Below are 22835 nucleotides of genomic sequence, written 5' to 3' on the forward strand. Positions count from 1 at the left end.
TTTCAGCCGCCACACGTGTAAGCAATTGTGTTTTATTCTAGCGTCATCAAAAGTACCCCGCGATTAACAGATCCCAACCACAATTCAACAATAACAACAACAACAACATCCCGAAGAAGGAGAAATTTGAGTAAAAAGCCAAAAAAAACATACAACAGCCGGTGTTCGCCAGTGGTCACCCACCTGACTACTAATCTGCCGGTTAGTGGCTTATCTATGGGGGAGCAGACGGGACCCCGAGTTCTCCACTACCTATGGTCGTATGTACTAGTCACAGTCTGATTATAGTTTATATAATAATCAAGACTGATCATACTCCAACTGTATGTTCCATACACATAATCGCGGTGATCTTTAATTTCTCAGCTGAGGAGGCGTTGGTAAACCTGCCAGACGAAACTGGTGATCTGATCCTGTCCAACAGAGATTCTACCAGCGCAGCAGGGCCTGTCGCTTGGCGCTTGAAGTCTCGTGAACTTGAAATTGCTCTTGATGAGTCGCTCTGCCTTATAATTAATTGCCTACTAGTAGATTCAATCGTCTCCTCGGCCAGGCTGAAACAAGAAAACAAGGAAGCCTAAGTGCCTCGAATAAAGTTCTGTTGTGCGTGCTTGTACTGATCACTTCCAATCTTGAAACATACCTATACAAAAACTCACTAATTTAAAAATTCGCCAGGTATCACTCCACAACATCCACCAGAGTAACTTGCAATTAAATTTTCACTCTGAATGCTTGTCCCACAGGAACGAAAATGTTCACCACATTTGACATGTCGAAGTCATCATTGTATGATGTTTTGTAATCTATCATTGTATTCTATAAGTTAAATGGCCGATCTAAAGCTCTATCTATATGGAAATGAAATTCCTTCGGTACGAATGTTGTGCATTGGATGTGAGTAGCTAGAACTCCAGCAAAAAATTACCATTGAGATCTTTGGGAACATTACCCATACCATATCTCTTGGTACGTAGACTATTAGGCTCTTTAGAATCTGTGTGATACTTTATAAGGCAATAGGGATTCAAGACAAACCTCCAGTAAAGATTTCCTGAGCAATTGAACCGACAGTCTTGTATAAATTCGTAGGTGTTCAGTTTATCGGGTGACACCGCGTCGATCGTGTCCAAAAGCTTCCAGGCGGTTGCATCGAAGCGAGCAATTGACTCTTTCAGAGATTTTAATGCATGACCAATCGCACTCTGAGGGTTTTCGGTGTTTGCGCACAGGATAGGGATCAGGCTGTCAATAGCGCCTTTGGACTACAAAAGAATAAGCATGATATCAGAGAACAACAGAAGGGAAACACGTACAATTTCCTTCTTCAGGGAGAGAAGATCGTTGACACTAGGAACACTCATTAGTCTGCACCATTTCCAGAGGTATTTGTTACATACATTGATACGTTAACGTTCGATTCATCCCATAGAATGCGCATATCTGGATGATCCATGATAATGTCCGAAATGTTTACTCTAGCACTAAACCTGTTTGAATAGCTCATTAGCAGCTATCGAGTTAGGAATGATTGGGCAGATGACAACTCACTCATTGACAGCCATAATGACGCCGACTGCGCTAGTTCCCATTCTGATATCCCAATACTCATCCAGAGAGAGGATACAGCCATCAAGTCTCGATTTCTGTTCAAGCTGAGATTTTTGAATGAAGAATTCCATCTCTCGCAGGAATCTTTTCCGTTGTTCTACACAACTCATGGTTAGACAACATTGGTAATATAGTGTTAAAGGAGGACATACCGATATTGTAGACTTGGCTCAATGCTTTTCCAATAACTCCAAAGCTGCCAATGATTTCATTTATAGGAGTGACAGCTTCCTTTTGAGAGTAGAGACTTGAATCATCAGTAAAGCCAAGAGTCTCAGTGATATAAGCCACCGTGTTTTGGCGGTATCGCTCAGAAGCTTCGAAATCATCACTCAATGTTCCTGTAGATTCATCGATCTCATCATCCCATACAAAGAGCCAAAAAGATAAATACGCTAGAATTCGCAACTCTTCCCTCGGGGCACGTGGCCACCAAGCAGATGCAAACAGAGCAAAGTCGCAGCTTTGAAGCTTCATTATCTTGACTGGATCTGAAAAGAGGCTGTGACCATACGTGAGACCAAATATTAGTATAACGATTTCGCGGAATGCTATCAAGTCACACCTGTTTCAAGTCATACCTAGCAATTTTGTTATTCATATCTGGAACGATGTTCTGCCATTCCGGGTTGATAGCAGCTGGCCAACTCGTGAAAAGAGGCTGCAACTCCGGTATCAGAATCGAGCATGATTTTATCTTTGCCAAGAGTTGGTCGCGGGTATTAGGAATTGAGCCCATTGGAAGATGTGAAGGCGTGATAATGGATTCAAGTATGTGATAGGTTAGGCTCAGTCGTGAGATAGAACAGCTACTTAGACAAAGAGCAATCTGTACAATTGAGTATTGATAATCTAGGGATATATATATTGATACTGTTGCGATGATATTAATGGCCACATTAAGTACTAGTAGCTTCATTTCACCTCTCTATCTCCTATTCTACCGTCAAGAGTTGTCTCTCAGGGGAAATATCAGTGTAATCATTCTGGCCCATTCAGATCCATCCCTGTATCTAAGGAGACACTTGGCTTCGGCGCCTCTGTTTTGCCTACTGTAGATCGACTTTCATGGCACCTTGGCACCTTTGATAGCTGTGTTTACTCGTATTCTATTAAACCTAGCAATACTCGTTGCCGCAGCTGCTAAGCTCATTCGGTCCGAGTTCTTACTCAGCACTACGGTACTAGGGGTCTCAAAAACAACCTCATCCCCGTGTATACTCGAGATAACACGGGGGGCGCGCTGACTGGGTACGTGTAATTGTTTGATAACTTAGCAAGGGGAGACCAAAATTACGCGAAAATTGCAACAATAAGCATATAACGTTATCACTTTGCATATAACGTTATCACTGTGCATATAACTTTACCCTTGCAACAGTACTCCATACACCCCACAAGCATCTACTTTGTTAGTTTTGCAGTTCACTAGGTATGAGCAAGATAACCAGCAAAGATTAGCAAAAGTACCGTTTTTATCAAATTGTTAATTAAGATAGTTTAGAGTTAAAAAGGAAATACTATTCAAAAGCTTATAAAAACTAAATACTAGGTTAGTTAAATGAATAATTCATTATCTTCCCTTTTAATTTTAGTATAATTCACAAAATGTTAACCTAGGAGGAAATAAATGTATAACAAAGCCAAACATAGGGTGCTTATAAAACTAATATATACATATATATATATAGGTTTCCTTTTTTAGTGAAAAAGAATAACTATATAATATAATATATAACTTTACTATTACCCTATAAGTATAAAACAAGCTAACTAACATAGTGTATTACAGTGTAAATATTATAAGTTATATACTATAGAAAGCTAGAATTTTACTAATTTTATTATGTAACTTTCTTTTTTTTTCTTTAGCGCGAAAGGAAAGCTGCACACATATACATATTAGTTTCAGGGGTAACCTATGTTTAGCTTGTCTTACTACTCGGAGGAAACGGGATGCATACCACTCCAAATAAGAGAATCCATCTTCAGCCATTACATCACAGTTGAGACGTGCATAACTGCAAACTTGTATGCTAACCCAATCTAACCCAACCCCTTTTCACTTTTCGGCTTATTTTCTGTTTACCGCTTGATATCTTCATGTAGTATTACGCCTCCGTAAGAATGATATGTTTGATAGGGTGCAAACCTGTTTTATATAAACTGTGGGCATTGGGGAATTATTGAGACTCTTCTGAAGCCAGTTCCTTCGAACAGAGCGCTGTGAGAACGCAAAACTTCACAAAATGCTTTCCAAGGCGGATGTGACTGAACATCTGCTTTCACTTACGCTTATTGAAGCAGTCTTGTATGCCTTGGGTATATACTTGCTGGCTGTGGCTTTTCTTATCTTTTACCGTCTCACATTCCATCCGTTGTCACGATTCCCGGGACCCAAATTGGCCGCAACAACAAAATGGTATGAGTTTTATCATGACATCATAAAAAGCCCTGGAGGTCAATTTGCAAAGGAGATCGAGCGCATGCATGAACAATACGGTATACATGGTCCTGCAATCTACGCAACACAATACCTAACAAGTCCATAGGTAACATTGTTCGCATCAACCCAGATGAGATCCATATTCGAGATCCTTTGTGGTTTGATTCACTGTACGCTCCAAATCCAACGCAACGTGACAAGTATCCACCGGCAGCGCGTATGGTAGGCTTACCACTTGGAAGTAAGTGTACTCGTCAATTTAATTCTCTGCCGTGGAGTGATGCTAACTCTGCTCGACCCCTCTAGGCCATGGAACTGTTGAACATGACGTCCACCGCAAGAGGAGGGCTGCCAATGCACCTTTGTTCTCGAAACGAGCCATCGCATCAGACGGCCAGCTTCTGATCCGGCAGCACGCCAAGGAGTTGGGAAATATTTTTGAGAAATCATTGGCAGACGGTCAGCCAATCAATCTAGACACTGTCCTGCTCGCTTTCACCACGGATACCTTGTATCATTACGCCTTCGACAAAGATGCTGGCTTTATGCACGATCCTGTTGCCGCCCAAAGCTGGAGGAATGCTATGATATCTGTAGCTACAGCAACGCCATTTATTAAACAGTTTCCTTGGATCATCAAGATCATAACAGCAATACCACATGTACTACTCGCTTACATGTTGCCAGACTTGTCAAGACTCCTTGGCGTTCATCGGGTAAGACACATCCATCCAAGCCGCAGCCTTGCCACGATCTGACATAAATGACAGACAATGAAAGGTCTGGTTACTGAATATATGACTACCCGAGAAGATCGACCTCAGCTTGAAAGTCAGAAAACACATGGCGGGTCTGCAAAGATCAGTATGCAACGACCTCCGACTCTCTTCCACGCAATTGAAAGAAGTACACTACCACCACACGAAAAGAACGCAGCTCGCTTACAACAAGAGGGAGCAACTATGTTATTTGCAGGGAGCGAAACAACCGCTCGCCTCCTAGCTCATACAATGTTTCACATTCTTGACAATCCGGATATTCTGAGAAAACTCAAGGAGGAGATTCTGGAAGCAGTAGACGACGACAAGATACCAGATTTGAAGATCCTCGAAAAACTACCGTGGCTAGTAGGGGTTCCCAAGATGAATGCGCAGTAATTCTCATGCTAACATATCTAGACCGCTACTGTCCGTGAATCCCTTCGACTCAGGGCTGCAACAACTTCCAGATTGCCTCTCGTGTCTAAGACACAACTCGCCTACAAGGATTGGGTTATTCCCGCTGGGACACCAGTTAGCATGAGTCACCCGGATATTCTACATGACGCAACAATATATCCCGAGCCGCTTAAGTTTGATCCTGAGCGTTGGTTCGATGCGACTGAGCGGGCGAATCGTTCCTTTGTTGCATTTGGAAAGGGAACTAGAATGTGCCAGGGCATGGAGTATGTTAACCAACGCCATCCCTACCCGTTAAACTTTGGCTAACCTCACTGATAGTTTTGCTTATGCCGAGATGTATATCACCCTGGCGTTGCTTTTCTCTCGTTTTGACCTCGAGCTTTTTGAAACATATAGACACCGTGATATTGACTACGTGAGAGACTGTTTCCTTGGCGAGCCTGACCGGGCAAGTCCGGGAATTCGCGTCAAGATTGTTGCTGATAACGGTAAATACACCGTTTAAACCATCACATTGTGGTGGGCGATACGCTTACCGCTCCGATCCTATTATTCTATTTGACAGCTTAGATTTAGACAACTATGTATTGTTTTTAAACACATTCGTTTTAGAATTCTCCTCAAGTGCACTGTGGTCATTCATATGTTCATGTAGTTGTGTGGTCATGTGCGTGCGTGTGATTAGTCTGAGCTTAGCTCAAACTAAAGACTTTATGTTTATTTACGTAGTTGAGAATGCTGCGTAGTTTTACGTTCTGTCGTACCGTAGCGTTAACATGGCAAGAGATTAGGCTAATAATCAATGGCATTGGTAACGATTACAGTGACAGAACCAGCTGCTTCTAAGGGATCTAACTATTGCGGCAGAATCCAGATTATGACACGTGGTTTCCAAAAATGATACTTTTATGATTTTTGTCTTTCTCGTTCATTAATTGGGATATGGTGATTGTTACATTCTGCAGTAGCTAACGTTACTAGATGATATCTTGACCGCCATTGCAGACCACTTCAACAACACTTTTCTTCTAGGATTACGCACGGGCTTGAAAGGAGACTTGCCGTCCTTGTCGACTCTAAAACTCCGTGTAAGATATTAGTGAATATATGGGTGCCCGAAAATATAACGCTAGCGCCCACAAAGATTGAAGGTCCATGGCACTTCTGACATGTGCCTCTTACCAACTCCACTAGTACGCTTCCCTATCCCGGGTCATGTATAGGAGACTGCTTTGATAAGTGGGATTGCGGTGGTGTACCGGCATGAAGCTTAACGATCTTGACAAGGAACGGCAACTGACCAGCGATCTTGACAAGGAACGGCAACTTACCAGCGATCTTGACAAGGAACGGCAACTTACCAGCGATCTACCGGCGGCCCGATTAAGATGACTGCATATATCTCATCTCATCGCATTAATCTACGGTAATTAGATAAGGCCCGCACGATCAAATCGGAACCCTTGAAGTCTTGACCGCTTTGTTTCTATTTTCCAGATACCGCTCTGTTACAAATTAATTCGCTAGACCAGCTGACGGCGACGTGGTGCAGTTGATCACTGCTGGGCTTCATGCATGTAGTTGTCTAGGCTGCTACAGCGGGGACCTAAGCAAAAGTGAGTGCCTAAGAAAACCCATACTGAACACCCCTTAATATATCGTACAAGCCATATTTAAATAAAATAAATATATATTTATATGAATTTTTGATAATAGCTTCTAAAAATTTCATTTTTTTATATTTTAATGTATTTGGTGTTTTTAATTACAATAAGAGAAAGAATAAAATTATATTAAAAAGTGGTATTATATTTAGCGTTAGAAAACTAGTATAAAGGTGCTAAAACTTAACTAGTTATAGTGTGGATAATATATATTAGTATAGTTCAGCTTTAAGTAAAAAACTATACTTAATAATATTATAAACAAGCTATTATAGCTTCAATAAGGGGCCTATAGGGTAGGCTAAACTAAATTAATTACAAACCAATAGGCCAATTAAGACTATTGCAGCTGTTTAATAAAAAGGTAATAAAGCTGGCTTTATAATATAACTTAAAATACATAATTGATTATATAATTTTACTTTATATTACTTATTAAAGTATTTAAAATAAATACTTATTAGTATAGTTCAAGGCAATTGATAGGGGGGCATGATGTTTTTACTATGTAGGCATGACCTTAGGGGGGCATGATTAAATAACTAAGTTAGTTTTTATTATTACGTAATAAAAATAATATATTTATAAAGCTTATTTTTTAAGTTATTTATATATAATTTTTTTACCTTAAAATATTATAGCCTTAATTTTTAATTAAATATAAAAGAAAAAAAGGGAAAAAACAAAGGGTATTACATAAGCAAAATTTCAACTTTTTTTTATTATTTTATATAAAATTAAATAAAATAATTATAAAAATTAGGGTTGAAGTTATAAATAGACTTATTATTAAATCTTAATAAAAAAAATTAAATAAAATTATTTTCTATATATATATATAGTTATTTAATCATGCCCCCCTAAAGTCATGCCTACGTAGTAAAAGTGTCATGCCCCCCTATCAATTGCCTAGTTCAATATTATAATAATATTTTAATTATATATTTAAATACTTTGTTTTACTATTAGATATAATATTATTTATTTATTAACTTAATTACTTAGCTAATATAAACCTAAAACTGTAGGTTTATGTCTTAGGAATTATAATTTATACGAACTTATAAATACTAGTTAATTATAAACAACTTTAAATAAATAATAAATAAAAATATTATTTCACTTTTCTTATACTTATTTAAAATAATCTGTATTTATTTTTTCTTTATCTTTTTATTTTTATACTATTATTATATTTTTATAAGCTGTGTGTTAATGTATACCGTTTGCTTTGATCTCTCCTAACTACACCCTGGTTATACTTTGCTAGATCGATGGAGAGCTCGAGTACCATATTCCAGCCTTCTTTAGTAAAAGTCGTCCCCCCTTCGCATTCACATAAAAACATATTGCGGCAAAGGCGCAGAATCATCCAATTGGCTCCAAGTTTCCGTCACCAACTACGCGTTCATCAGTTGTTAGTACGTTGGCAGATCTACAAAGCCTATTTCGAGCTTGATACCCCAACATCAACTGACGAATATCTCTTCTCCGATCGCCCTCAATTATTCATGAGAGTTGTGACATTTGAGGATACTACCTTGATTACTGTTAGCTGGTTGCACACCTTAATGGATGGTATGACTTTGAGAGAGCTCTACACAGCTGGATAGCTGTTTTGGAGGGCCGAGAGCACGACGTGCGACCTTTGCACGAGTTCGAATTCGACCCATTAATATCACTGGGTACAGAGCCAAAGGAAGAGTCAGTCCTCAACAAGTGGAAAGTTCCCGCAAAAGAATGCTGGAGCTGTATGGTGGTTGAACCTCCAAAACCCGGCCGTTTCCAGGTCTCCTTCCTAGATCCTTTGATCAAAGCGGCAAAGACCTCGACCTGTTCCCGCGTTGTTTGCTGTATGATCCCCTTTCGGATGTGCGACGCGATAAAACTGAGCGGCTTGTTTAACACATCGCCAACAGAAAGGATCGTGTACAAGCCCATGATAGCGTTAGGTAGATATGAAAGACCCTCTGGTAGAAGGTCTTTAGACAAACACCCTCTCATGCTGAAACTATTCCGAATCGCAACCAATTGGTGAGGAGAGGGCTTCAAGATGCCCACCAATGTCTAACTCCACCAGGCAGAAATTATATCTTCATCACTAAGGAAACAAGCTGTCAGAATCTTCTGCATTGAGCGCGGCGAGCTCTTCTAATGTTCGGTGCTTAAGACCTTGAATAAATTGCGATGGGAGACAAATAAGACCAGTTTTCTCTTCTCCAGGAGGCAATCGTAGCTGCAACGAACTTCTTACTTGGAGCTCATGTTCTCCAACTTTGGCAAGGGAAAATTCTTCGACCTCGATTTCTCGTCAGCTGTTACAAAGGAGGTGTCGTCTGTTAAGAAGCGCCCTAATCCTCTCGGTAAGCCTTTTTATCAACATTACGAAGGTCACATCCCGCATTTGCGCAACTGCTACATTTTCCCCATGCTTGGGAAAGATCACATGGCAAACCTTTGGTTAACTGGTCCACTGCCACTGGGTGCCTGGGACGCAGTGGAGGAGTTACTCTGCGGTAGCTTAGCACTGCCGAAAGCGATTCGTCTTCACGGCTACTCCATATTGGTACACGCTCATAGGACTCGATACTCGGTGCTATCTCATATAGGTGCTACAAGGAATGCCTACATACCTACATAGAGTCGCTGTAGATGAATGTTTATGTTTCGGTCTGAGACCTATATTAAAATGTTAAGCTAGATTCATGTGATCGCTCACATCAGGCTCAAGAAATATTTCATCATTCTGTATCAACTGGTCTCTAGTACAAGGATAATATATAGCATCTACTAAAAAGCATCAAATGTCTCTCATAATTCCTTTTCCCCGTTCGATCGGTTATCGCACTCATCATATCCCTTTGTGATAAACGTGACGGAAATAGGATTTGCGGCATATTCTAGGACGCCATTCACGAACGGCAAGTTTATGTTAGGATTGTCCAAAGTTATCTGTGAGTTTCAAGTTAATCCTTTTGCAGCCTTTGCCCACTTTGAAGTATGGGGGACTCACGTTATACTTTAAAAGCAAAGTTGGGATAATCTTTTTTATCTCCAGCTCTGCAATATGTCGACCCAAGCATGCTCGGCTTCCGGCGCTCCACGCGAGGAAGCCTCGCTCCATAGCGATGCGTTCTGCATCAGATGCGTTTAGCCAACGCTCTGGTCGAAACACGTCTGAGTCTTTCCCGAAGCAGGCCTGATCCATATGTACAGCCATAGCGAGACAACCAATCACAGTGCCTCCGGGGATAAAGATCCCGTTGACAAAGCAACCTGACGGGGGAACAATTCTTTCCATTGGGATGCCAAGAGCTGGACTCAGTCGAAGAGTCTCTTTCAACACAGCATCCAGGTATGGCAGGCGACTGACCTCGGTGTAGCGAGGAGGAATAGAGAGTTTGCCAGACTGCCGGGCGGAACGCAGCTCTTTCATCAATGACTTGTAACAAGAGGGGTTCTTCAATAGAAAATACAAAATAGCAGTCATTGCGCCAGATGTAGTGTTGGTGCCGGCCGAGATAATGGAATTCACCACACTGGTGATCGTTTGAGGCTTGAGAACGTTGGGGTATTTCTCGCTGTAGTCAATGCATTTCTGCAAGAGATCTCTCCGATCTAATCCTTGCCCCTCTTTTGTGGCTGTCAGACGGTTGGTAAAGCGTTTTCGGCTCATTTTTGCCCATTCTGATGGTTGAGCAAGAAACCTGCCCCAGATTGGATTACGGTAGATGAAGCGCTCCAACTGTGGTAGGCTCTGCCAGGAAAACCAATGAGCAAGCCGCTTTGAAGTTAGCGTTGCCAGGCCGTAGACGTCTGTTCCGTTCTGGAGGTGACCAGGTGTCTCAGTAAACGCAATTTTCATGAGGAAATCTAGCTGGAACCACTGAAGAATCTCATGGAGTATGAAAGTTGAGCCGTTTCCAATTCGTTGTAAGAGTTCCTCCAGAGTAGTGTCGACGTCCGGCTCATAGTCCAGGAGGCTTTTTGTGGTAAATGCGCCGCCGATGGCACGCTTTAACGCTCGATTCTGCTCTTCATCCTGCATATCAACAATGCTGCCCACAGACTGGCCGTTTACATAGACCCTCATCGGCTCGTACGAGTCGGCCTATTAATAGCTTCTTAGACCTAATCATTTTAATAAATTTGCAATATTTTTGGCTTACTTTTATATAATCCCCTTTATTCGTATATATCACACTCACGTAGGCCGCATCACTGACGCTGATAGTATTTGGTCCAATCCGCACTAAGGTTCCATATTTCCGGTGCAGGTCAAGAAGATGCGGTAGAATCGGACCCCGATATTGGATACGAAACCTCCAAAGGTCTGTCACTGCCGCCAAGATCGGGCCAGGGACTTGTTTCAATCGCCAGTATTGAAAGAAAAGGTTGAGGGCAATACAAAAACTGATGATTGCACCCAGATAAAAAAGCACCGTCATTTTCGCTAGGAGACAGACGAAAAGTCTCTTGTTTCGAAATTGGTTTTCCTATTGGGCTGATATTTTCTCAACTTATATACAAATAGCTGACAACTAACCTGTGTATTATACCCCTGAGCATCTCAAACTTACCGCTTACCCGACAAGACCTAGTTTACATAGAATACCACTATTTCCAGAATTTCTGGACTACACGTCTAACGCGTAGCTTCACACATTTGCTTATAGCCAATAGTTGGTAATTTATAATAGTTATTATAAATATAATTATTAACTTAATCTTTTACCTTATTTAACTTAATAATTTAATAAAATTATTATATATAGTATAAGATATAAGTTCAAATACCGCTTCTTTAGCAGAGAGAGGCGTGGGGCCTAGTCGGCCCTGCTTACTAGTCAACCCAGCGTGTAAAGTTCACTAACTAGCATGGATTAGTTGGGCTTGAGTCTTGGGAACATCTTATTTCAATCCTTACAACTGCCCTTGTTGAGTACCAGGAGAAAGCCACCCCTATACCTATTGCGTAGTTAAAGCATATTACTCGGCCTAAGTGGAGCGTAATAATTTAGGTTCAAAGAAAATGCAGGGAGTTAACGTGATTACGTTGGACTTATTTCTTCTGTCTAGGTATACAGCGGGAAGTAGACAGATTATTTACATCAAATTTAACCCCTAGCATTGTCAGCAGCTTTGATGTATGGAGACAAGGCAACAGCAGTGGGTAAAATATCCCCGTGTTATATTTTCGCGCTGTGATTTGTGCAGCGGTAAGATAAATGAGGTGTCCGATCATATATCCAGTGCCGGTCGAACCTGGCCAAAGCTGCGTTCTTTGCCCTCAACGAAAATTAAAGAGGCTCACCATATTGTAATGGCTATTTTAATATACTCATTTGCATCATGAAACAGTGCTTATCAAGCTGGCTACTATAAACCTCGTAGGGTGTATAAAACAGCGGTGAGTGTCATGACGGGACGAGCGTTGATATCGACGGAGAATTAATCTCTGACGCTAGGGAGATCGCGGGCTGTGCCTTAAACGTATAAATCCTTAGTCTGCCAGCTCTGTTGTTCAAACGGTACGTCTACACGAAGGTGTTATGCTTTTTACGATAGATTTATCAATGCTGATTTATCGAGTTTAACAATGTTGTTGCCATCTATCCTATCTACATTAGTAGACTCACCCTTGTCTACTTTAGTGGCGACTTGTGGCCAGACGGTACGCCTTTAATGACCATTGAATTCACAGATTATTTCAGCCTGTCTAACTCTTTGGATTCAAGTTTATTATTTATTGTATCTGGTATATCGTATACCAGCTTGTCTTCCATCCTTTAGCTAAGTTTCCGGGACCACGGCTGGCAGCACTCACAAATGTATAATTCGAGAAAATGAAATCCAAGGAAATATTTACTGATTTAACGTAACACCATCTAGTTATACAAAGTCAGATTAGTGGTATCAGGTAATCACCACAAGAAAATAGACGACCTTCATACCAAATATGGTAAGCCAGCTCTTGATCCTTCAGAAGCTTTTACTAATGTCGATGTTTATAGGACAAACAATCCGGATTGGACCCAACGAGCTTTCTTGCATCCATCCCACCGCACTTAAAGATGTTTATGGTCACCACTCAACCTCCCAGACCTTTACCAAGGACCCAAGACTATATGCAAGTCCATTGGGTCTAACGGAGAGCATTGTGACAATTACCGATATTGGTCGGCACGCTGGTGTGAGACGTTTACTCTCCCACGCTTTCTCGGACAGAGCATTATCTGAACAAGAAGCCCTTATACAAATCTATATCGACAAGCTTATGATCCAACTGCGAGAACAAATGAAACACGGTTCCTTTAACATTATTCCTTGGTTTAACTTTTTCACATTCGACGTTATTGGTGAACTGTCTTTTGGGGAGAGCTTTGGCTGTTTATCAAATGGTATGACTTCTCCAGCTTGTTTTGCAATTCAATGGAATGACTAAAATATAGCTGATAGGGGAAATGGATGACTGGATTGTGGTCATTCTTGGTCGGGTTAAGGCTTTAGCAATTGCATGGGGGATCCGAAGCATACCATTGCTAAGTAAAGTATACCATTACTTTCTCCCTACCAGTCTACGCCAGCAAGGAGTAAAGCATATGAACTATTCGAGAGCTAAGGTTTCTAAGTAAGTCGTTCTTCGCATACTGATTAGAAACTAAGTTGATGTTTTCTGTGAATTAGACGACTGCAATCGACAACTGACAGAAAGGATTTCATCTCATGTCTGGCTCGGGAGGGCGTCATTAATTCTTTCTCGGTGGAAGAAATGTCTGCACATACAGCATCATTAGTGTAAGTTCTCAAGTGCGGCACTTGTACGCCTATTAACAGATCATACAATAGACTGGCCGGAAGTGACACGACTGCTACATCTCTATCTGGGATTTGCTACTACCTAGGCAAAAACCCTCAGGCATATCAAAACCTTGTCCGAGAGATTCAAGATAGTTTCTCCAATGAATCGGAAATCACGCATTTGAATTGTCAGAGACTACCATATCTTCAAGCGGTAATTGAAGAAGGCTTGCGTCTCTATCCTCCACTGCCCATTGGTGCCCCACGCCTTGCTCCCAAAGGTGGTGCAATGGTTGGCGATATATATGTTCCTGATAATGTAAGTATATCTCCCGAATTGATTGTTTGGAAGAATGTTTACTCAATACATTCCATAGACGTATATATCAGTGCCCTCGTGGACACTGACTCATTCCGAAGCGAATTTCTCAGATGCGTGGTCTTTTAAACCCGAGCGCTGGCTCAACCGATCAGAAGGAGATAATAGAGAACAAAGCCAGCCTTTCCTCCTGGGACCACGTGGCTGTATCGGTAGAAAGTAAGTTTTCTTCTATTGCTTCCCGCATTACGAACGTGTCATGACTGACGAATTACTCTAGTCTTGCCATGATGGAACTGCGTTTAGTGATGAGCAAATTATTATGGCACTTTGACTTTGAGATTGTCAATCGAGACATGATTTGGGAGAAAGACCAGACGGCTTATATTGCATGGCAGAAGCCGCAACTGGTCCTTCAATTGACACCACGTAACCCGGCAGACTAATGGGCCCGGTCTCGACACATGGCCAATCATTACAATTCTAGAGCCAGTCGGCAGCTGGACTAGAAAGATTACAGCTTGACTTTCCCAAGTTGTTGCTAAAAGATGAACTCTTCCTGGCTCTTTGGTATGCACTGTTAATTTCTTCTTGAGAAGACATCTAGAAAAATTAGTCACAAAGCTTGGACAGTATAGATTAGAATTGGACGCTTATAAGCTTCATTTTTGCACAATGACATCCGCTTCGAGATTCTGGCGCATTGCGGACCAGTAAACGCACAGAAAGAGTGCCAGATGGCAGACAAAGGACAATTTCGCACCGTACCGTCCGTAGTCTTGGCGGTTCTCTTCACCGTAGGCCATTCGCATTCCCGAAAAAGATGTGAGTTGAGTGAGACACCTGAATGGTGGTATGTGACCCTACTGGATCCAATGTTGTAGAGTCTCCACAGCATGGTCTGGTTATATCACAGCGCTTCCTTCGATATTTACGGGTCTTGCGGCCAGTTCTTTTGCGCAAGACTTTGCGTCATATCCGCTGCTTTCGGGCACCGCGGGCGCTCATGGATAACCCATCCGGACTATCGTCCGCCGTGTAAGAGCACGACTGTGATGCCATTAGATTTTGGGTTATGACTGAGTTGCGAGTAACATGGTGTTAACTGGTTGAAAGTAAGATTCATACTAGCTGCTGAGCTAGTAAGTTGCTAATGTGTGGCTGGCCCCGGTCGAAGAGGAGCCTTTCTTCCCCGGACCAACATTCGTAAAAGCCAGTGGAGTATCATCAGCCTATCCGCGGCACAGGCGTAAACGGCGTATATGGCATTAGAGTCTCCAGTTGGCAAGCACCCAGATCCAAGAGCGATTGGGATCCTATCACGATATCTTGAGTTACCAACAAATAACCTCCACGATCGATGTCTAGCTAAATGAGAAGATTAACGGGAGAGACATGATCTTCTACTCTTTATAGTCAAGCTTCCCACCATTCGCGTAAACTTCGGAATCTGTCTAGAGCATGAAGATTGAATATTTTCGTTCTTCTCCAGCGTGGAGCAGCTTCACACGTACAGATCCAGTCGAGCGTAACCCGCGATAATGGTGGATGGGATGATTTAAGACTCGCCACGGCCATGATTTCCATACCTCAGTCCCATTTCGACTGGGATCAAGATGCCAGGAACCCGTTTAACTGGACCTGGCACCGAAAGTGGACGACCGTCGCCGTGGCGTGCTGGGTAACCTTCATCACCGGCCTCAATGCGACATCCATCACCACAGCCGCCGAAGTCATCTCTCACCAATTCCACCTTCCAGATGATCGGATTGAGGTCAACTTCTTTGCCGTCGTGGCATGGAACGCCGCTGCCGCATTTGTACCCCTTGTCACGCTTCCGCTCATGGACACATACGGTACGAGGACAGGATATCTGGTATGTCATCTAAGCTAGATACACTTTATGTGTTCGGCCCTCTGCTATCAGCTTGACAAGCGTTGATTTATTATTCTAACGCGTGATTCAGGCGTGCTATGTGCTCTTCACCATCTTCATCATTCCGCAGGCGCTGGCACAGAACTTCGCCACCCTTGTGGTGAGCCGTGTCTTTGCCGGCGCGTTTGGCGGCACAGTGCAGAATGCGGCCGACGGCATCATAGCCAATGTGTTTCGCCATCACCATGAGCGAGCCTTGCCTTTAACCATTTATATCCTGGCCTTACTCATGGGAGTAACCATAGGACCCGTTCTTGGTGCTGTTTTTGAGCCTCTGAATTGGCGATGGTGAGTTTGCATTCATAAGCTTCATACGTTAACATCCCTGACCCTTTCATTCTGTGCCTGGCTGGTTTCTGATTTGATGAGATTAGGATATTCTGGATTCAACTTATCATATGTGGAGCGACCTTGCCTCTTGTTGCTTTCTGGGCGGAGGAGACTCGAGGTTCCGTCATTCAAGCGCAGATCTTCTCAAAGACCGAAACCGCTGCCCCGGCCAAATTGTCTGAGGATGAAAATCCGGTCAAAATGCTTAAAGAGACCATTACACGCTCTGCCAAATTCTTGGTGGCCGAGCCAACAATCACCTCGTTTACCTTATGGTCCTCTTTTGCGTTCGGCCTCGTCTTCATCTCGACTCAGTCGGTCCCTCTCGTGTTCGCTCGGGCATATGGTTGGGGTTCCTACAGTAGTGGCTTGGTCCAGTCCGCCATCGCCATCGGAGAGATTGTTGGCTTTGCGGCCTGCTTCTATCAGAACCATATATACGTGAGAAGCGCGAGGCATGGCATTCCTAGTACCGCGGACGTGGAAGAAAGCCAGGAGTATCATGACCCGGTTCCCGAATCCATATTGTACCTCTCCATTCCGAGCACGGCGATAGCATTATCCGGCGGCCTGTTCATGTATGGCTGGAGCATCTTCCAGGCCCATTGGGTTGTCACCGCCCTGGCGCTGCTACTGATTGGTTACGCAAGTATGGTGATTGTAACGGCTGTCACGATTTACATTACACATTCATATGCCGGGTTTGCTGCCAGTGCCATTGCTGCCATTGCATTTGGTGAGAACTTAGTTGCGGCTTTCCTGCCTTTAGCCGCAAAGCCCATGTACAAAGACTTGGGATATCAGTGGGCCAGTAGCTTGCTCGGGTTCGTCGCTCTGATCCTGACGCTTGCTCCTATTATCCTCCTGTGGAAGGGCCCTGCTATCCGAGGTAGAAGTAAAATGGTACAGAGTTTTCCACGCTGAATGCGAAGATTTACGATACCCAATACAAGAACTACGGCTAGAATTATTAGCAACAACATAGGCGCAAAGGATTAGTTTTTACAAGTATGGGGTCACACTGTCTTGCCATCGAGCCAGTGTCCAATCCCGCCGAGGGAACAGAAAAAATATGAAAGCATACAACAGCTGATATTTATTAGAGATTGCCTACCTAATTACCCATTATTGGGAATAGCTTGTTTGTAGATTAGAAAATGCCGGCTTCTATCTATTCCACTACATGCCGAGCCCATTATACTCTGCCATTTTCAGATCTGACTGCTTGCCGTTGAGTAGCATCGACGCAAAGTTCACAAACGACTGCGTGAGTTCCCTTTTTTCATCGTCTTTAAGTACCTTGGACTGTGCAACCTCCAGTTTATCGCTGATGGCGTCCAGTTTCTCCCAGACCTGAATAAATCTGTTGGGCGTTACTTTGCCCAAGGTGGAAAAGGCCTGCTTCATGGCATCGTGCTCGGAAATCCTCTTCAAATCGCCATTCGTAATTGCAATGCCTATGACGGAATCCACGTTCTGATTAGCGATCCTGAGGGCCATGATACTGGCCTTGACGCAATAAATAATCATGGCGGCCAACCCGGCAGCTAGAGCCGTAGCAACGCTCGACCCAGTCTCGTACTTGAAGTCGGCCACGCGACTTGTAACGCCAAATGACTGAGTCTCAGATGAGGTCCTCCCCGCCTGTTCTTTGACTACGTCGACGCCGGGGAGGACAAAAGAAATTCCGTCGTCGGGTGTCCATTCAAAAATGGTGCCATCAGCACGAGCAGCACCGATACGAAAGAAACGGCTGCGCCAGGGGCCGCTTGGATAGTCTAGTTCGGTAAACTTCCCTTCATCAGGTGACGAGCAGAACATGATAACTTTTCGTTTGACAGCCAAGTCTAGGATCTCGTGGACTGGCCGAAAAAGAAGAGTTAGTTACAATACAATATTGGATACGGCGTCCATGAATGAGGGCGACTTACGCTCATCTTTTGTTTCATTCTCGGCCGACGATTTCGGCAGCGTCCATGACATAGAAATAATAGTGGCATTTTTTGCGAGCGCTGCTTCGATTGCCTGGAGAAGAAGAGTTTGGTAGGTCAGTCTTGTTCGTGGCCATTAGCTACCATTTATAGGGTCAATAAGAGATATTTACCTTTGCCGCATATTTTCGGTCAATTTGGCTTTTGCCTCCGCTCACATCGTACGTCTTTAGTCGTATAGGATAAATTTTGGCCATAGGACATACGCGCAGGATCATACTAGCCATGACTGTCCCATGGCCCCTTGCCGAGGAAAATGGTGGCCGTACCTGACCGTCATGATAATCGAAACTTTTCCCTTCTAGAACTTGACCAGATAGGGTATTATCCAACCTATCGACACCATCGTCGATCAAAGCAACAACGACGTCGCCTTCAAATTCATCCTCGGGCCGCAATACCTTGTTAGGGATGTCGTTCCACTGCTCTAATGTGTTATCCCAAAAGGATCTCATTTCACCGGCAAATCTGGATGTGGAATCCAACCATCTATGTGAGTTGATGCCCTTAACAGAAGTGGATGCTGTGAAATTGGAAACACCTCGAGCCGTTAGTTTAGATCCATCATCCATATCTATGGCTTCAAGAAGAACTTCTATCTCGCCGGTTGCCTGAAAGGCATCCTGTTGTTCCAATTTTAAGTCTTTCTCTCGGGCTTCTTTAGAGTTCTTGTTGAGTCTCAGTCGAAACTCTTCAACCTTTTGTTTAATCCACTGAGGATCATCATACATCTAGTCTCTATGATTAGCTGGTTGCATCGCATTTGAAGCCAGGGATCGGCTCTCCAACAGGATTCATACTTTGCTGGCTGGCGGAACCAGGAGATAGACTCTTTCCAATCGAGGCAGCATTGGCAAACCTTCTGGCTCACTCCATGCCCGAAGTACAGCATTACTCCCACTCCATCTGAGTCGCAGCTCTCTCAATTGCCTATCAGGGAGAAGCTGCACATTCTTTGGATCCTCACTTGTCGGTGCAGCCTTCTCTAAGCTCCTCGCACTAACCCTGAGGATTGTCTCTGGGTCCAAGTCTGTCTTTTGCCAGTCCAGTGATTCCACAACAAAACGCTCAAGGCATTGTTGAATGGCCTGGTCTGTGTGGATCTTTTCTCCCGGATCCCCGGAGTCATTGACAGATACTCTAATAATGTGACGAACCCCCTTTTCATAAAGCCAGTTAAAGAAGTGTACCATGTCTTTACGGCCAAGATGCTCCTGTTTCCCCTTTTCTGCTCCTATTTGTCGGTCTGCAAGACGGCCCTTGATGGCTACCTCCACTTGGGGAAAAGTTACATATTGTAGAACTCTATCGAATTGGAAGCCGGATTTATTGTCTTTGCCAAACTGCTTCTCAAACTCATTCCACGCCACCTTGGCTGGTAAGCGATCGTAATCAAAGCTAATTTGGACATCTATATTCATTTTAGTCAACTGTCTTGTATGTGTATTAATCTTCATCTGTTTCAACTCACCCTTCATGTTTGTTCCGTACAGAAATGCAAGTGCCATCTCCGAGCTTCGAGTTCTCATGTAATGTAGCTTCAATTTTAGAAGAATCTCTTTGGAGACTTTTCGCTTTAGGTTGTAGTCGCTAGCGATGTTTGCCTTGCGGGTGATAGGAGTAGGTTCAGTCGCAAGGCTTCCTTGTTTTAGATTTCCGTCCAATCGACCCGTGTCTCTTCTTTTGATAGACATATTAGCCGACGACTCCATCGGCTGGGCCAGCTTCTTTCCGACGTCCAAAGCAGCTGGCACCGTGAGACTTTGACTCTCTCTGTCATTGGTCTGAGGTTGAGAACTTCTACTGGCATCACGGCCAGTAGTTCCTTGGCCTTTTACGAAGTCAAAACGACTCTTACGTGCGAGCGCTTCTGCCTCCGCTTTTAACCTCTCAGCCTCCTCTCTCTTTTTTTCCTGCCGCTCCCTTTCGCGGTCGTCTAGTTTTGCCTCTCTGCCAATAAAGCCCAATGAGGCTGTGGCATCTCTCACGCCGGTTTGTACGCTAATTTGCGGTTTGCTGTCTGCTTTGGGGTAACTGGGCAGTGCGGTACCTCCAGGCCGAGCAGTACTCGCTGATTGATCAGGTATTTGATTCGGAGCGCGCTGCTTCTTCCTCGTTCTATGGCGCATAATTTCGTTTTGTCTTGAAAATTGAAGTTCTTCGTAGACGGAGCGCCCCTCGGCGTTTACTAGGTCGAGAAATGTTGTCCCAGATGGCAGTTTACGTCGAGAGGCCTCCAAATCCCGGGCAACAAGCAGATCAATGATTTCGGCGCCGGCATCAGTACATTGCTTGAACGATGCCGCATAGTGCATAGGCGTATTGTTTCTATCGTCTTGAGCTTCCAAGGCCTTGTCATTAGCATTTTCTATCAGCATTCTAGCTGTGCTGAGGTTCAAGTTGCCTAAGAAGGCAGCATGTAGAGTTGTTCTTCCTCCCTGCGCGGTCTGTAGAAGCGCTGTTTCGAGGTTTTGCTTAACAGACGTCGTTTTTGCATCTGCACTCTTACTCCTGACGCAGGCGGAGATTATATATTCGGCAAGTTGATACGCGGAGTCTCTGATGGCCATATGTAATGGGTTGTATCCGTCGTTGCTTTGTTGTAGCAGAAGTTTCGGGTAATCCTCAACGAGTCGCTGAACGAGGCATCTCACATTTTCTGATTTCATGTCGTCACGTTTGATCATATCCACTATAGCGTGTAACAGATTTTCTGAGCCATGGCCAGCGGACTGGCCAGCAACGGCGCCGTATGCAGAGAGAAACCTATCAACATCAATCTCTCTGTCGATTGTTGTTGTCTTTATTGCCTTGACTGCTGCCTTGTATTGTTCCTCAAAGCTTTTGTCGTCTTTGCTGTAGACATAATTGTCTGCATTTTGTTCATTTTCGTTCTCATAGTTGACTGAGTCTTCACTCTCAGTATCCGAATCGGCCATATCGGGTGTGATAGGATTTATCGGAATGCTGGAAGGAACAAATTAACCCTTTCTGTTATGAGTGAGGAATTGTTAACATAGTATGTTTATTGAGTAAAAAAAGAACGCATTCGAGACAAATATGTGATGAAGGTGACAGAGTATCTTCTTGTATTAAAATGAGGGGGTAGGTTGTTCAGGCGACCAATTATTGGGCACACAGAACAACCCCTTCGGTCCATACCCCAATGTCGACGAGGCATACAGTGTACCGTGTACATATAGATTTGAACAGGGTTTGTGATCCATTAAGTTGCTGAAATATTCACGCATTTCCTTACAATGTGCCACATTAAATCCCAAGCATGCATGGAATAAGATTTTGTAAATTTCTTTTCTAGGGAAAGATACTGTGCTTAGTTAAATATAGCCACAGGTATTGTGCCTTGTGACTCATTTAAAGAATATCGCTCTACGTCTGAAGAGCCTCCATCTTCAAACCCAAAACAGGCAAACGGGCGGGGTTCGGGACAGAGCCTCAAATCGTATCTACATTTAAGGCACCCCTTTCACTTTCTTACATTAAACAGTCTGAGAATCGGCTGTGTCTTTAATTTCCAACTTTCTATCAACTACCGTTGGTCGCGTTCTGTGACCTCCCACCTTGCTTAACATGCCTGAGGTGGAACAAGACTGTACGTTTGATAATGAAGATGCTATCGATGCTATAATGTTGAGCATGTATGAGGCTGGAGGAGAAGAAGGGAGCGGTTTTCACATCTTCAATGTCGCTGCAGATCAGTATCATCGCGCTGAGGTCCTTCAGCGAACAGGTGCCATCGATATTACCTGTAGACTTGAAAAGGTGATCCATGGGGCAATGTCAGCAGACAGCGAGCGATACGCAACCCTGGTTGTTCTACAGTGGTTCTTTCAGTCGAGCAATAAGCGCCGCATTTCGGAGGCCACTATCGAGCTTCTGTTTGAAGCAAATTCGGGCGATGATGATGATATTGAAGTTGAGCGGATCTCATTCGACGGTACATACAGCTTGATGCCAACAACACAACAGGAGAGCCTCACTACGGGAGGCGAGGCTAGCGTTGGCATAAGCCAGCTCGCCAGCTTCAGTCTAAGCGGAAAGTGGGAGAAAGTAATCACTAGGCAAACATCAGACGCCGTCACACTAAGCGGCGGGAAACGTATCGTCAACAACAGGCCGCCGAATCGCATCGCAAAATGGATCCTCTCGGAAAACAAATCGCAGCCCACAGGTATTCCGGCTTCTCTGAAAGTGGCTGTTCTTGTCTCGAGATTAGAGGAAAGGAAATTTACTTGTCGATTAGCATTATCATGCAAGACAGACACAAGGACGGCTGCCGAGAGCTTCTTTAAGAAAATACCCAAAGATGACCCGATTGTTTTTCAACCAGACTTTCATGACAAGGGGACGCGCCCGAACAAGAACGTGACTTATGGCGACGAAACGCTGGGAAGCATAGATCTTAACAAACTTGGCGATGTGACCTTTAGGGCTATCATTACAAACGGGGAAAATACGCTGCAATAGAGCTGCGGTATTCTGTATCCGGTTTAGATTTCCTCATCCTTGACACTATTTAGCAGCAGCAGAATAGA

At 43.6% G+C, this 22835-nt stretch overlaps 6 protein-coding genes across 6 annotated transcripts; 3 read left to right on the plus strand and 3 right to left on the minus strand.

Moving 5' to 3' along the window:
* Positions 1-905: 905 nt before the first annotated feature.
* On the minus strand, positions 906-2088 carry Triagg1_3564 (uncharacterized protein; the record flags this gene model as incomplete). The annotated part of the gene is made up of 6 exons (XM_062897870.1): positions 906-978; positions 1039-1265; positions 1317-1350; positions 1401-1490; positions 1552-1708; positions 1764-2088. 6 exons carry the CDS (start codon positions 2086-2088, stop codon positions 906-908), a joined length of 906 nt encoding a protein of 301 aa, XP_062757553.1.
* A 1772-nt stretch (positions 2089-3860) lies between these two features.
* On the plus strand, positions 3861-5743 carry Triagg1_3565 (uncharacterized protein; the record flags this gene model as incomplete). The annotated part of the gene is made up of 6 exons (XM_062897871.1): positions 3861-4113; positions 4164-4298; positions 4364-4773; positions 4828-5184; positions 5236-5501; positions 5557-5743. 6 exons carry the CDS (start codon positions 3861-3863, stop codon positions 5741-5743), a joined length of 1608 nt encoding a protein of 535 aa, XP_062757554.1.
* A 4091-nt stretch (positions 5744-9834) lies between these two features.
* Triagg1_3566 (uncharacterized protein) lies at positions 9835-10995 on the minus strand (the record flags this gene model as incomplete). The annotated part of the gene is made up of 1 exon (XM_062897872.1): positions 9835-10995. The coding sequence occupies one exon, from the start codon at positions 10993-10995 to the stop codon at positions 9835-9837; it is 1161 nt and encodes a 386-aa protein (XP_062757555.1).
* A 4603-nt stretch (positions 10996-15598) lies between these two features.
* On the plus strand, positions 15599-17212 carry Triagg1_3567 (uncharacterized protein; the record flags this gene model as incomplete). Its single annotated transcript, XM_062897873.1, has 3 exons — positions 15599-15898; positions 15990-16246; positions 16333-17212. The coding sequence occupies 3 exons, from the start codon at positions 15599-15601 to the stop codon at positions 17210-17212; spliced, it is 1437 nt and encodes a 478-aa protein (XP_062757556.1).
* A 255-nt stretch (positions 17213-17467) lies between these two features.
* Triagg1_3568 (uncharacterized protein) lies at positions 17468-21218 on the minus strand (the record flags this gene model as incomplete). Its single annotated transcript, XM_062897874.1, has 5 exons — positions 17468-18150; positions 18220-18313; positions 18486-19010; positions 19284-19690; positions 19751-21218. 5 exons carry the CDS (start codon positions 21216-21218, stop codon positions 17468-17470), a joined length of 3177 nt encoding a protein of 1058 aa, XP_062757557.1.
* A 652-nt stretch (positions 21219-21870) lies between these two features.
* On the plus strand, positions 21871-22767 carry Triagg1_3569 (uncharacterized protein; the record flags this gene model as incomplete). Its single annotated transcript, XM_062897876.1, has 1 exon — positions 21871-22767. One exon carries the CDS (start codon positions 21871-21873, stop codon positions 22765-22767), a length of 897 nt encoding a protein of 298 aa, XP_062757558.1.
* Between the last annotated feature and the right edge of the window lie 68 nt (positions 22768-22835).

Source organism: Trichoderma aggressivum (genome assembly GCF_033847375.1).
Source record: "Trichoderma aggressivum f. europaeum strain CBS 100526 chromosome Unknown scaffold_010, whole genome shotgun sequence".
In the NCBI taxonomy this organism is placed as follows: Eukaryota; Fungi; Ascomycota; class Sordariomycetes; order Hypocreales; family Hypocreaceae; genus Trichoderma; species Trichoderma aggressivum.